We start from the raw sequence: 15,772 nt of genomic DNA on the forward strand, positions 1-15,772 counted from the left end.
TGTAATTATATTTCAGTCTTGAATTATAGGCATCATTCTTTTAAGGAAACAGGATTCCATTATTTTAGAGACAATAGGCAATAGGCTGATGGGCCGATAAGGATAATTTTTACTTGAGTTACCTTCTATTGAGGCGGAAGAAAACCAGATAATGTAATAGAATATATGTACATAAGGAAAATGAGTTCTTCTTTTGGGAGTTTTTTTAGTACTTATCCTGTTATAGGACATATCCACACACTTTTTTAGAAGAAGACGTTTTATTTTTAGTCTACGTGTAAAATACACAAAAAATAACTAACTAGTACTAGCTAGAGACCATCAGTTGGTCGTTAAAATAAATTAAAATAGACACAGCTTCTGCTGATTCTTAGTCCTAAAATGCATTAAAATTGTTTTTATTGTTATTTCTATAAAGTTGGCTAAAGCACTTATATTTATCTCAAAAGGTTGTGTCAGCTAAACTCTTCGATGCAACTGATGCGCCAAAAAGTATATCCCCCTTGCATAGGTAAGTTTGTGGCAATTGTCTAAGAGGTGTACTCGAAAACTTACAAAAGCAGCAAGATGGCCAACAAGAATTAAGTAGGTAACCGTGAAAGATCCATGTAAAACCAAAAAGAAATCTTGTAAAAATCCTTAGATCTGGACATTTGGATGCGCTGAGAAATAGAGGCTTAACTTTGGTAGAATTAATAGTTGCATGGAGATGGATGTAGTCATTCTAATTTTCAGGTTTACTAGTTAGGTGCATTGATGCAGATTAATGAGATGCCTTAAGTCAGCCTTTTCAAGAGCATCTAAATACAAAATTGGTAGCATATGAGCAACTTTACAACATTTGTGGGTGAGGTTAGTGTCGCCAATACTACAGTAACTAGTATCCATATCAATTTAATGTTGACTTGTTATTTAATGAATAAATATCGTATATAAACAATCAAAAAAATTTTGATAAAATTTCATAAGGCATAGATGACAGATCGACTATTTGTATAGATGCAAAAATTGCCTTAGGTTTTAAAAGCTAATAAATCAGCCTGGTAGATAGTAAAGATTTCAAACAGTGAACATGAATTTTAGTTACGATTCCCTGTCATTGCGTTGCATTCTTTTGTTTTCCATTTAAATATTTACATAAGAACTGCTTTTAAGTTTCTCCACAAATTTACATATAATGCGATTATGTTTATCTCAAACTTCTATTTTATTACTCTTTATTTATATTTCACATATCTGGTTCAGTGTTTAAGTTCATTTATTCATTTTTATTTTTTTCTTTGTCCTAGTCTTTTATTTTTGATTTTACATTTCGAGTTCGCTACTTAAGTCTTTGGTTTAATGGCGCTGTAGGTGGTTATCGATTGTTGCCTTTTACGTTCATTAGCAGCGTTTTTGTCCAAATAAATCATGGCAGTTATTTATGTTTCTAAACTTGTTGCGATACAAATTCTTAGCAAGGCGCTGAAAGAAAACAAATTAAAAGCGGCAATCAAGTGGAACAAATCTCAAAGTGAGCAGATCTGATGCAGCCTCCTGTGCATGAGCAGGAATATACAATTGTACTTATGTACTTATGTACATATGTAAATATAATATTATTCAATGGGAGATGTGCATAGTAATTTAACAAACTTAGATAGGTTAAAACTAAGAACTTTGTGTTACTTTTAAGTTCATTGAAGGAGTTTAGGAGTTTATTTCTTGAGTACAACGAAACTCAAAAATGGTTGCTTTAAGGGGGTATTCTGGTCTAGACGTCTTAATTTTAGGTATTTTTAAAACTAAAATAAAAAAATTAAAAACATTTTTACTATCCAATTTTTTATGGTTTTTATAAATATTGGAAAAGTACAATATAAAAAAAAAATGTACAATATAAAAAAAATAAAAAAATCGTAGAATTACAGGCCAGCGGAGTGGGGCTACATAAAAAACCGTGCTCTATAGTTGACATGATTCCAACCCTTGTAGTGATATAAAACGAACAAATTAAAAAAATTCTTCAGTATTTAGGATGTCGCTATCGGATTACGCCAAATCAAAGAGAAAAAAAAATTCAAATTCAAATGCCGTCAACTTGAAAAAAAAAAATGTTTTTACCCTCTTTTTTTTACCTTTTCAAATTTTTTAAAAATACTTCAAACTTAAATTTTTCAAAATCCGAGGCAGGCGCGATATACAGAGGTATAATAAAAAATTCTTATCAAACTTCAAACCGATTGGTCAAGTAGAACTTGAGATATCATGACGACCATCTCAAAAAAAGGAGTTTTGAGAAAATCGCGTTCGAAGTTTGAGCAACAATTCCAATAGAATAACTTAGATCATAATATTTACTACTCACTCTGGATTAATCGGCGCTATATTTCCAGGTATATATTATAGAAGTATAAAGTACATATATATATGTATTAGGCCGGGTCAATTTGTGGAGAGGCAAAAAAATCCCCCATTGCTTTGTGAAAATCATATTCTAGGGATCAAAATAAGAAACTTTGCCGAAGGAATCATACCTCTAAAACGAATTTCACAGAGCAATGAGTGATTTTTAAATCGACCCGCCCTAATATGTATAGAATAAATAAAGGTTGTGTGGAATAAAAAAGATTTTCTGGAAAAAACGAGTCCTCTAGTCGTCCGGTAACATCTGCCGCTCATTGCGCGGAAAATAATTCGAATTTTGAAAAATCCGTTGAAGGGCATATTTTTGAAGGTCTAAACTTTGAAAATATGCAAAAAAAAACGTTTTTTTCAAATATCTAGACCAGAATACCCCCTTAAGTATTGGTTATAACGGTAGCATTTCATGAAATTGGTAATAAGCTACTATTAAATTTAATTCAAATTTTATTATTTGAAAATACAAGGTGGCGCAAAATTAATCATCCCATGTTGTCCCTCAATTTGTGGAACAACATCAAGAAACACGCACAAGAAGAGGAGGAGCTCGGTCAAACACGCAGAAAGGACGAATTATTTAAACAAAAGCAAAATAAATCACCGATTTTTAATTGAAAAAAATTACATATTTTGAATTTTCAGACTCAGCGTCCGATTTTACAAAGGTATTGGATGGTCTGTCTCTTGGGTCTACTTTGGCTGTAAACTAGTATAAGTTTTAGACTCATATTAAATTGCATTTTGATCAACTTTTTATGCAACCTGGTGATTTCAACTATGCCTACACCTGCACCATAAAGTTTTGCCAGTCTCCGTAGCTAAATATTTGGTATTATTATTTAAATTGATTTTGTAAAGTGAGAGCAACTAAAGTGAACACACCCATCGTAGCCTAACGTAATATTATACTTCAAAGCAAAATGCATTTCTAATTTCCTGTTTTGTATATGCAAATTATAGTTTTAATGAAATTTTCAGTTCCACAAGCGCATCCCTCCTCACCAGGGTTATTACAACACACCCAGTTAGTCAAACAAAACAAACCAAACAAAACAAAAACCTAAACAAATGGAAATCTGAGTAAAATAAAAAGCGCAAACAAAAGATCAAACTCACTTCGCACTAAATCCACAAAGAGGCACCAAAAGGCACCAAAACATGGCATGACTTTAAAATACGACCGCATGCAGTGAATTTGCACCTTGAATAGCCGAAGTCAAAAATGCCGAAAACACCGCAAACAAAAATCAGTTTTAAAATCATAGTTAACAGTACAAGTGTAATGTAATCAGAGCATAAATAAATTTGGTTTTTTGTTTTTTTTTTTTTTTGCCGTTTGGTAATTAAGCACACGTATTCACATAAGTTTTATAGAAAATCTAACTAACAAAACTACACTTTGGAAGGGTGCCGCGCGAGTGCCTCAGCCAGCAGCAGCAGCAGCAAAAGTGACGGTCACAGAGAAATGTGAAAAATTACAACTCAAACTCAGTTTAAGCGCCAAATTAACGCATCGTAAACAAGCACACATTGTAAATATGTACATGCACACATATGCGACTACAACAACAACACACGCCCAACAATTAAAGCACTGTTAGTGATCCGCAATCACGAATCGCCGCTTATCGTTTGCAGTTGCTTTGAAAGGAGAAGTGGAAGAAAACATAACTGCGTGAAGTGTCGAGAGTTTATACAAAGCCACATGTTTCTTGTTTTGTTGTTGCGTTGAGGCACAGTGGACATGGAGAAAGAGAAAAGCGGAAAATCACAGATCACAGTGCAAAAAAGGACGACTTTTTTTCTTGAAAAATATTTATATTCCATCGTCAGTGTCTATCGTGCCACCTTCAAATGGGGACTATACTTTCCAATACTTTTTTTAACCGGCGAAGCATTTCTGAGTAGTGCACGACTTCTAATCTTTATAGGTATCTGTCTAAAACAAAAAGTAAATAAAAATGGCTGATAATTTCGACCAAAGTTGGCGGCTCCCTTGTAGTGAGACAGCAACAAAATGCGGTAAATAACTTACACGGATTTATACCCAGCCTTTTATAATTATGAATAATATGAAATGATATGGAAATTTTTGTGACTTAAATAGTTCTGAAACTTGTTTAAAAAAAATAATGCTACTCTACGAAAAATTTCCATTTAAAATGTTACTTAAAATTTTTGGAAGAAACAGGCATAGAAAGGTTTAATTCATTTTATGTTTCTCAAAACAAAAACAAATTCTATATTTGTCGAAAAAATTGTATTGCAAAAGTTACTCAGAATTCTATTCCATGTAACATTTCTCAAACAAAATTAATTCCAAAGTTATTATTATTACTATGATTGGCTGTTTGTGCACTGCGACCTGAAAATATCTATTGTGCAGCCATTTAGCCTAGTTAAACAGTTTTAGGCTGTTGATAAATCCTAAAACTGCTCTAGGCTTAATTGCTACCAAGAAGTTTGGATCTATAACCCTGCTTCCCAGTTAATTTAGTCAGCGTCGTGCCACTGCTGGGCAGTCGCACAGAATATGTTCTGCTGCAGAGTCTACTACAGGAATCGTTTTCTATCGCAACTATCTTTTTCATATGATAACTAAGTTTGTATGTAGTTTAGTGTAAAGTTTCATGTCCTTGCTGCTTAGGTCAAAGATTGCTTCCGTTTTCGATCTATGAGTCTTTTCGATTTCCGCATGCCCGATTGGGCTCTCCAGTATTGGATTAGACCTCGTTATTCCTACTCACGTAGAAAGGCACTTTTGAAGCTATCATTTACTCCACAGAAAGGTTCAGGACCTATGAAGGGAGTGTTTGCCCCCTTTTTCGTTAAAATGTCCGCAATTTCATTCCCTTCGTGCCCCTCATGTTCCGGAACCCACATCAAGGTAACAAAGTTTCCTGATGCTAGGGTGTTGAGGATTTTAAACATTCCCAGACCAACCTTGATTGGAATGAGAAGCTATCCAGCGACTTTAGAGCTGCTTAACTGTCAGAGAGGACGTTAATATTGGCTCCGCGCGTGCCTCTCTGAGACATGGACCTCCGCTTGGAAAATGGAAATGATTTTTCCCATTGCAATTGCTTTTTTGAAATGTGGTCCGACAACTCTCAACCCTGCACTACCGTCTTCCAGTTTGGACCAATCAGTAAACCCCACCTGTGCGCCCTCTTTTAGGGATATTCCATTGTTTCTCCACACTGAACGGTCACTAATGACCACTTTGAAATTCTTGAAGAATTCTAGTTTCCTTGAATTGTCATTGTTCCCATCTTGTCATAGACTGTTAGGCATTGAGAGGTCAGGATTGAACCCAGAATTCTTACATGTCCTGTAAGATTGCCTTCTTTGAGATGGAATAGATTAGGATGCTTTATGGCTGCACTGAGTTCCGACCCTTTGGCTACAAGATAGAGTGGAATGAGTCCAGTAATCATTCCTAAAGCCGCTGTGGGACAGATTAGCATTGCTCCCGTTACGCTCAGACAGTCTTTTCTGTATACCTTGTTAAGTGTTATCTCTGCTTTAGTTTGGTCTGCTTTTGGCCACCATAGCAGAGAGGTATAGGTGATCATTGGCACTATTATTGTATTATAAGGCCATGCCCTCATATTTGGCCGCAACCCCATGTAAAGCCTTTGGCATATGCATATTGCTCTAAAGGTTTTATTTGTGATGTACGATAAGTGATTTTTTTAGGTCAAGGTTTTATCAAGGATTACTCCCAGATATTTCACATCCCCAGATATAGTTAAGTTGGCGTACCCTAGTTTAAAAGTCCCTAAACTTAATTTGCTGCTTCGTTTGTTTCGGATTTATCGTAAGTCCTTTCTCCTGACACCAATTTTGCATAATGGCGAGAGCTAATAGGTCTATGGATAAGTTCGTGCGGTTTTACAACAGATGGCGTAACTTGATTATTATTCCATCGATCCACATTTCCAAACATTCATTGGAGAGCTACTGTCGTAAGGCACAAACGTCAGTATAAGTTTTTTATTTGAAGCGTAAACAACAATATTTTTACCACACTTGAAAATGTCGAATTTCGTGCCAAATAATGTGTTTTTGCGGGGAATTCTTTAATATGAAGAAAAAAGCAGCCGAAAGTCATCGTATCTTGGTGGAAGTTTATGGTGAGCATGCTCTAGCTGAGCGAACGTGCCAGAAGTGGTTTGCACGCTTTAAAAGTGGTGATTTTGGCCGCGCCGCCAAAGTTCATGGATACCGAATTGGAGGAATTGCTCGATCAAGATCCGGTTCAAACGCAAGAAGAGGTTGCAAAAACTTTAGGAGTTGATCAATCAACCATTTCCAAACGTTTAAAAGCCATGGGAATGATCCGAAATTCAAATTTCGAAAAAAAACCGCACGAACTTATTCATAGACCTTAGATGCGATCAGTTATATTCGAGTCAAATTTGCCTCTCACCATGATGACTTTATCGTCAGCAAAGCCCTAAACTTCGTATCGGAGATCTTTGAGAGTCTGTAGAAGCTCGTCAATGATCAATAGCCCAAAGAAACGGTGATAAAGCGCCTCCTTGGGGGCATCCTTTGGTTGACTTGACACATAATCTTATTGACCCAGATTCATAGATTGTTGTTCTATTACTCAGCATATTGAGAACCCACCTTAAGATTAATCTATCTATTTCCTTTCTAACTATACCTTCCTCAATAGAACTGAAAGAAGCATTATCGAATGTCCCTGTAATGTCAACCGATGTACAGACGGCAATTTCCTTATCAGCCAACGCCTTTTCGATCTTTCTCGTAAGGCTATGTATGGCAGTTTCAGTTGACTTGCCTGACTGGTAAGCGTATTGTTCAACTCTAATGTGTTTTCAAAAGTTACTCAGAATTCTAAAAGTGAAGAAAAACCTAAGATCGTTTAATGTTCTTCAAAAAATATTAATATCTTTCCCAAAAAATGTTCATTTCAAAAGTTGCTTAAAATTTTTAAAGTATAGAAGAGCCTAAATTCAAAAGTTTTGAGTTTAAAAGTTGTTTAAAATTCTTAGAAGAGACAAGCATGGAAAAACCTAAGCTCGTTTCATATTTCTCAAAACATAACACTTATAATTTTTGGAAAAAATATTTATCTCAAAAGTTGCCTCAAATTCTTAGAGGAAACAAGTATGAAGAAGCTTAAGTTCGTTTAATATTAAAAAAAAAATATTTTCGTTTTTCAAAATTTCTAGAAGTACATTTCAGAATAACAAAATTATAATTTTTGAAAAATTTTGATTTCAAAAGTTGCTTATAATTTATTTAAAGTATATTCTATATCAAGTATAGAAAAGTGTAAATTCATTTGATATTTCTCAAAATAACCAATTTTTTCACTTTCCAAAATTTTCTTTACAAAAGAAAAGCCTAACCAAACAAAACCATTTTATAAATTTTGCAAAGTCATTTGATATTTGTAAAAATAAAAAAATAAATTTTTTTTTAATATTCTCGAAACTTTCGTATTAAAAGTTACTCAAAATGTTTAGAAGAGAAAGCATGGCAAAGTTTAAGCTCGTTTGATATTTCTTAAAAATAAAAATAAAAAAAAATTGTAACTTTCCAAAATTTGTTTTTGCAAAAGTTGCTAAAATTTTTAGAAGAGAAAGCATGGAAGAGCGAAAGTTTATTTGATATTTCTCAAAAAAAATTGAATAATTTTCGAAAAATTTTTAAAATTTGCTTAAAATTCGTAGAAACTATAAGTATAAAAAATCCTAAATTCATTTTTTCTCTTTTTTGATTTTTCCTTCCTTCAATCAGCTCGGGAACTTAGGGACTTGACAAGACTCTGCCATGGTACACAATTCAGGACTGTTGTTTTTGCTAAATATTTGATTAAATTGTAGAAGCATGGAAGAGTATAAATACGAAAGAAGCTAAGCTTTGTAAGCCGGATAAAGCTTTTGTTGCATTTCAAAAATCTTCAAAAATTATGCTGGCAAATTCAAACATTTTAAAGAAGAAAAATGTGTTTTACCCTAAACTTAGTGAATATTACACTTATCCGCATAAAATCTCTAACGAACCGGTAGATTGTTTTTACTAGTTAAAAAAATTACAAAAACAGCAAACCTTAAAAAAATTACAAAAAGTTGTACATTAAAAAAAATGCTTATTCTCGGCATTTTTTATTTTCAATAATTTAATAATTGGGGGTGAACCATCTTGTTTACGCACTTGTGCCCCTCTTTCATCACACTGTGCACCAACTTATCTAACTGATTGGGTGTGCGAGGGTACCGGCCTGCGTATGGCCTAAATGCTGCAAATTATCAGATGCCTAATACGCATTCGCTTGTGTGAATTTATGTTGGCCACGTTGTGCTACGTACATAAATTCACGCAAAAACGCATGCGTGATATTAGTGAACTAGTGCGAATGCGAGCAAATCACACATGCACATACACACACATACATACATACATACATATAAGTAACATCTGATTTGACTACTTGCTTGGCTGTGTATTCCAGTTTGAAGCCTTTCAATTTCTCATATGCGTAAGTACTTAAAATTTTCTTATTTTCTTTTTCGCGTCTACAAATATTTATTATTTTTTTATTGCTTTGTTGAATGTTTCGCATATTTGAGTTTTTTATTTATTTGGACAACAAGTTTTATAGCTTTTTTAATTGCGTATTTATGATTTCAATGCATTTTTCTTACAAGAGTTTTTTTGGTTTTTTTTTTTTGTTCAGCTAGCAAATTTGACATATTAAAAACGGCTTGAAATATCACGCAAAACTGCCTAAGAGTGAATAAAATTTATTACTTGACATAAATATTTCTTAATGAGATTTCGTGCGTTGTAACTGCGAGTAAAAAACTTTTGATTCACCGCACACGAGGATGTTTTTTGCAATTTTATTTTATTTTTCTATATACTTATATATACATATGGACGTGTACCAGTTTAAAAGAGAATTTGACATACAAGGTGTGTTCAAAAAGTATCGCGAATTTTGAATTTTCGCAGGTTATGTATTTTCGAATTTCGATTTTTTTATATCTCTCACTCATGCCGACGAGTTCACACTTTAACAGAATAGGGTTATCTAGCACAAGATCATGCAGGTTCTGCTGTGATGAAGAGGAGTCTATGGAACACTTAATCATGAACTGTGAGGCATTAGGCCACAGGAGACTCAGAATCATGGGCTCGTACCTACTAGAGGGGGGAAGACCTACAATTGCTTCCTCCTAAGGAGCTGGTACGATTCCTCGGTATACTAAATAATTATAATTAAGTTATTAGCGGCACAAAATAGATCAATCTGATCACAGTGCATAAATGCCTTAGCCTAACCCGTACAACCATTACCATTAACAAGGTCGTCAAAACTTTTCCCATGGACATATGAAGTTCTATACATAGAATCATGGAATTATGTAGAGTATTGGCTAATTTGGCATAAACTATGAATTTTACTAAGTGTAAGAAAGCTCATCATTTCTGAAGGATCACTGATCCAATCTAAGCGCGGAAAAACTTTCCCAATGTCGATTTCGCATCATTTACTAGGCATCCAATTTAATGATTGGCAAAAATTGGCAATTTGAACGTAATCATCATTAAAGTTCCGCTAGCATTTCGTGCTGAAATCAACTATGCCACCATCTCTATTAGGCAGTAGTCACCCAAATTGTACAACTAATGAAGCTTGCGTTAGAAACAATTGCATGAATTTGCCAAGCAGCTTAAATTAAACGCTTTACAATATCCGCCCTCAATTATGTTCAATTTGCGAAAATTACCAGCCCAACACGCAATTGGATGTAAAAGCATTCAGCTTACAACATTTTGGATATAAAAACTTCAGCCCCAATTCGCCTGCCATACAGTACCAACCAAATAAGTAAACCAGTGACAAATCAAACGATTCCCTGTTGCCCAGAAAAAGTACATTTAGAATTAAAATGTTGCGCTTCATCGCCACATCGGCGCTTCTCTACATTATTTACCATGTGGCTACCATTTGCGCTGCACCACATCCACCGACCACAACCGCTGCGCCGCTGGTCGCTAATCAGCCATCCTACGACACCAAATTCGATAACATCGATCTGGATGAGGTATTGAGTCAGGAGCGTCTTTTGCGCAACTACATCAAATGCTTGGAGAATACAGGTCCTTGTACACCGGATTCCAAAATGTTGAAGGGTATGTACAAGTATGTGTACGAGCATTGCTGTGCGCTGTGCACTGAGCTTCGCATTGAGTTTTTTGTGGTTTAATAAATGTGCATATACCTTGAGGTTTCACCAATTTCAGAGATACTCCCCGACGCTATATCAACCGATTGCGCCAAGTGCTCGGAGAAGCAGAGGTCTGGCTCAGCGAAGGTGACGCACTTCTTGATCGACAAACGTCCAGAGGATTGGGCGCGCTTGGAGCAGATTTACGATCCGCAAGGCAGCTACCGCTTAGCCTACTTAGCGGAGAGGGCCAACGGCAATGGTGAGGAGAAACCTAAGGAAGCGGATACTAAGGCATAGGCTTGACCATTTGCGCTAGTGACAATTTGACCGAGATATGAACCGTTATGGGAAAATAGACACAATTTTTTAACCAAATTAGATTTAGCTCTACTTACAAATACTTTTAGAAAATTTACTTAGTTTTATGCTCGCATTCCAAAAATCTAAAAAAAAAAAATATAAAAATATCGAAAATATTCAAAATATTAAAAAAATAAGTGCAAATGTGGCTTACCCAAGTGTCGTTTAAACTCTGGGCTGCAATCTAAAAATTAATTAATTTGCTGTAAGGAAGTTGTGTGGACCACGAACCGGGCAGGCAGGTGAAAAGAAGTGGTAGTTTAATAAGAAAAAATAAGAGTATAATTCCCCGCGCTTCCTTTCTTCTTAGGGTGGATTAGATAGTTGGCAGGGAGTGAAAGAAAGTGAGCAAAAGCTATATTTTAAAGACGTGGGTCCTTAATTTACAGATGAAAAAGCACTGCGTGCTATTGAGAAAATTTCGCAATCACTTAATGGACTATGAATAAGTTCGTGCGGTTCTTTTTCGAAATTTGAAACTTTATTGACGTAAAATGGTTACAAATTTAATATTCAAAGTATTGTCCATCGCTTGCTACTACTTTTTCCCATCTTTCTGGCAATTCACGGATTCCCTTTGTGAAAAATTCGGTCGGCTTTGCCGCAATCCACGAATCGATCCATTTTTTGACTTCATCGTAATTACGGAAGTGCTGGTCAGCCAGGCCATGTTGCATCGATCGGAAGAGATAGTAATCGGATGGCGCAAGGTCTGGACTATACGGCGGGTGGGGTAGGACATCCCATTTGAGCGTTTCTAAGTATGTTTTGACCACTTGTGCAACATGTGGCCGAGCATTGTCATGTTGCAAAATAACTTTGTCGTGTCTATCGGCGTATTGCGGCCGTTTTTCTCGCAGTGCTCGGCTCAAACGCATCAATTGTCGTCGGTAGACATCCCCCGTAATCGTTTCATTCGGTTTCAGTAGCTCATAATACACAACACCCAGCTGGTCCCACCAGATACACAGCATAACCTTCAGGCCATGAATATTCTGCGCCGACGTCGATGTTGAAGCATGGCCAGGGTATCCATACGTTGCCCGACGTTTTGGATTGTCGTAATGGACCCACTTTTCATCGCCAGTCACAATTCGATGCAAAAAACCCTTTCTTTTGTGCCGTTGAAGCAGTTGTTCGCATGCCATAAAACGGCGTTCAACGTCTCTTGGCTTCAATTCATACGGCACCCAATGGCCTACCTTTCGGATCATTCCCATGGCTTTTAAACGTTTGGAAATGGTTGATTGATCAACTCCCAAAGTTTTTGCAACCTCTTCTTGCGTTTGAGCCGGATCTTGATCGAGCAATTCCTCCAATTCGGTATCCATGAACTTTGGCGGCGCACCCTCGCGTTCTTCGTCTTCCAAGCCAAAATCACCACTTTTAAAGCGTGCAAACCACTTCTGGCACGTTCGCTCAGCTAGAGCATGCTCACCATAAACTTCCACCAAGATACGATGACTTTCGGCTGCTTTTTTCTTCATATTAAAATAATGAAGAAGAATTCCCCGCAAAAACACATTATTTGGCACGAAATTCGACATTTTCAAGTGTGGTAAAAATATTGTTGTTTACGCTTCAAATAAAAAACTTATACTGACGTTTGTGCCTTACGACAGTAGCTCTCCAATGAATGTTTGGAAATGTGGATCGATGGAATAATAATCAAGTTACGCCATCTGTTGTAAAACCGCAACTTATTCATAGTCCTATTATTATCTAGGCCTTACAGCTATTAAGACTTTGTTAAAAGTGAGAGTTCAAGTGGCGGAAACTTAACTTCGCTTAAGCAGGCCAACTACTATAAGTCTCAACACAGAGTGGACACAAGCGAACCTCACGCCTTTGAGTGTCAGTGTTCTTGTCCAGCGATGAGCTAAGTCGAGGCTAACCTATCCAAGACCGGATCATGAGTTCAACCATAGACAAAATTCCATCCAAGCAACTTTCTTATGAACTCTGATGAGAACACTAATCACGCTATTAAGACTACGCGCTTCTTGGACTACCTATTTAGCCGTAGAGTTCAATTGTGGTCTCGAGTTTAAGAAATTGTTATTTGTCAGTTCACAGTAAAAGCCCGAATGGTGGTGATGTCAGCCTTTGCTCTAACGAGACGAAGTACCTCCTGTCGTCAAACAAACAGTCGACGCACTCGCATATCAGCCCCCACGTCACATAGTGCAGCGAATAAAGATCCATCGGCTTCGTTGGCTGGGTCATGTCGTCCGAATGCATACAAATACTGCAGCTCTAAAAGTATTCGATGCAAAAGCAGCTGGTGGTAACAGAGGAAGATGGAGGCTTTCTTTGCGTTAGAAAGAACAGATGGAGAAGGACTTGGCTTTACTTAGCCCGTCCACCTGGCGTCGGTTAATATGGGACTGAGCGGTTATCGCGTCAATCAAGAAGATTAAGAAGTAAGAAAGCAAAAAGAAATATCTCCTTACATACAATTGGCGCGTACACCCTTTTTTTTGGGTGTTTGGCTGACCTTTTCCTTCTGTTTGTGGCGTGCGTTTTGATGTTGTTCCACAAACGGAGGGACCTACAGCTTTTTCATGGCAGAAATACACCCGCAGGTTTGTCATTGACTGTCGAGGGGCGACCGCTATTAGAAAAACTTTGTTCTTCAATTTGGTATTTCACCGATATTCGAACCAGGGCCGTTCCTGTAACGGTTGAACCGACTGTATGGGAACGACATTCATTTTTTTTTTTTTTTTTTTTTTCAATGCAAAAAATATTGGTCTCTGGGCGTACTGTGGTTATCAGTGGCTTCTTAGGCAAAGCAGAAGGTACTCTTAGAAGGCTAGGAAGTGAGTGCTTTTTAAAGTCCCTAAAGCAGCATTAATTTTTGGCATTGAAGTAATAAAACTGGCAACGCAAAAGTGATATTTGGAATACGAGGATTTCTTTTTGCTGTGAAGAGGGAAAAAGTGAAAAAACTCTCCTATTTCTTACGTAACTCCGAGTACTCCTCTGAGAATGAAACCAAAAGCAATCCTTCGTCAAGAGTTCTGATTGAGTAAACAGCTGCGATGGGGCAGTCTAAATGAAAACTAGATTACCAACACTCCCTTGTATACCCCTACAATATGTGCACCCGGGTTTCAAATAACAGGAACGCCACGAAGAAGCCAGTTTTAACAATTTGTTCTACTTAATTTTTTGTTTTTATATTTTTTTATTATATATGAAAATATACATATTGCTTTCTTTCTTCAACAGAAACCAAATAACTCAGAACTCCAGTTTATAGCCCATCAAATTTTAATATAATAAATAAAAGATAAGTCCGAAGGCATATGCTTTTGAAGCAGTGCAGCATTTTAAGTATTTGGGAGTTATATATTCACATGTAGTGGTGATTCAACTTCTGCATTCAGGGATCGCATCAACGCCAGCAATAAAACGTATTATGCCCACCTTAAACTGTTCAAGTCCGGGCTCTTGTCTAAAACTACAAAGCCAATTATGTACAAGAACCTCATCCGCCCAATCTTGACGTATGGTTGTGAGGTATGGACTCTTAAAGGTGCTGACTGCGCTCTGCTGGCCAGCATGGAAAGACATATTTTAAGAAAGATATTTGGCCCAATAAGAATAGATGGTGGTACCTATAGAATCCGGTACAACTCCGAACTAAACGATCTTATTCCGAACGAGACAACTGTGCTTTTTGTTAAAGCGCAGCGCATAAGATGGCTAGGTCATATTACTCGTATGCCTGCTGACTGTGCCGTGAAGAAGGCCTTGACAGGGAAGCGAATGGGCGTAAAGGCCAAAGTCAGACCGAGGAACAAATGGATAGAAGCGGGGGAAGAGGATCTCAAAGATTTGGGAATACGTAACTACGAAGCAAATCGCAAGACCAATTGCTTTGGAGGAGCATTGTGAAGGAACCTCTAACGCATCCCACGCTGTAAAGAAGAAAGTGCACAAAAGCCTTACAATAATTTAATGGGCTATAAAACTGTCAGTCCAGATTTTTCTTTAGAAAATTCTGAATTGTGTTTGTTTTTTTTTTTTTTTTTGTTTGATAAATTTGTTAAATTTTAGTGAATTTCGTACAAAGTTTGGAGCTTTGAGTTAAACAAAATCCTGAATAAAATTTATTGAACTATAAAACTGCAAACTCCGATTTATCTTTAGAAAAATCTGGAAATTTTTAGGTATTTTTTTTATTTTCAATTTCTTAAATTTTTGTGAATTTCGTGCAAAGTTTGAAGCTTTGAGTTAAACAAAATCGTCTTTAAACTTTAATGGGCCATAAAAGTGTATAGCCAGATTTTTCTTTTTTGAAAATTTTGGAAATTTGTATGTATTTTTTTTTTGTTTTTTGAAATGTAATAAGTTTTTGTGAATTTTATACAAGGTTTGGAGCTTTAAGTTAACAAAATCCTCCCTAAAACTTAGTGGGCCATAAAACAGTATATCCCCATTTGCTTTTTTGAAAACTGTTTGGACTGTTTTTTTTTAATTCGTTCAATTTTTGTGAATTTCGTACAAAATTTGAAGCTTTGAGTTACAAAAAATCTTCACTAACACTGAATGGACTGTAAAACGGCAAATTCCGATGTTTCTTTAGAAAATTCGAGAATTTTTTACTTTTAAAATTTTTGTGAATTCTGTACAAAGTTTGGAGCTTTGAGTTAAAAAAAATCCTGACTAAAATTTATTGGACAATAAACCTGTCAGCCCAGACTTATCTTTAGAAAGTTCTGAATTTTTTGTTTTTTTTTGTGTATTTTTTACAAAGATTAGAGGTTTGAGTTAAAGAAAATCCT

At 36.1% G+C, this 15,772-nt stretch overlaps 1 protein-coding gene across 2 annotated transcripts; it reads left to right on the top strand.

Moving 5' to 3' along the window:
* The first annotated feature begins 10,270 nt into the window (after positions 1 to 10,270).
* Positions 10,271 to 11,132, top strand: LOC129239720 (putative odorant-binding protein A10). Of its 2 annotated transcripts, none has more exons than XM_054875498.1 (2): positions 10,271 to 10,581; positions 10,677 to 11,132. In XM_054875498.1, exons 1-2 carry the CDS (start codon positions 10,338 to 10,340, stop codon positions 10,880 to 10,882), a joined length of 450 nt encoding a protein of 149 aa, XP_054731473.1. In that variant the 5' UTR covers positions 10,271 to 10,337; the 3' UTR covers positions 10,883 to 11,132. The 2 variants fall into 2 exon arrangements, with proteins under 2 accessions (XP_054731473.1, XP_054731472.1); XM_054875497.1 differs by having other exon boundaries at positions 10,693 to 11,132.
* Positions 11,133 to 15,772: the final 4,640 nt, after the last annotated feature.

This window comes from Anastrepha obliqua, chromosome 2 (assembly GCF_027943255.1).
Source record: "Anastrepha obliqua isolate idAnaObli1 chromosome 2, idAnaObli1_1.0, whole genome shotgun sequence".
Lineage (NCBI taxonomy): Eukaryota > Metazoa > Arthropoda > Insecta > Diptera > Tephritidae > Anastrepha > Anastrepha obliqua.

What these genes read in the sequence shown, in the direction of transcription:
- LOC129239720 (XM_054875497.1), top strand. Translation starts at nt 10,338, where the DNA reads ATGTTGCGCTTCATCGCCACATCGGCGCTTCTCTACATTATTTACCAT. An exon ending in GGATTCCAAAATGTTGAAGG is followed by an intron (nt 10,582 to 10,692) that starts GTATGTACAAGT and finishes CACCAATTTCAG; the next exon opens with AGATACTCCCCGACGCTATA.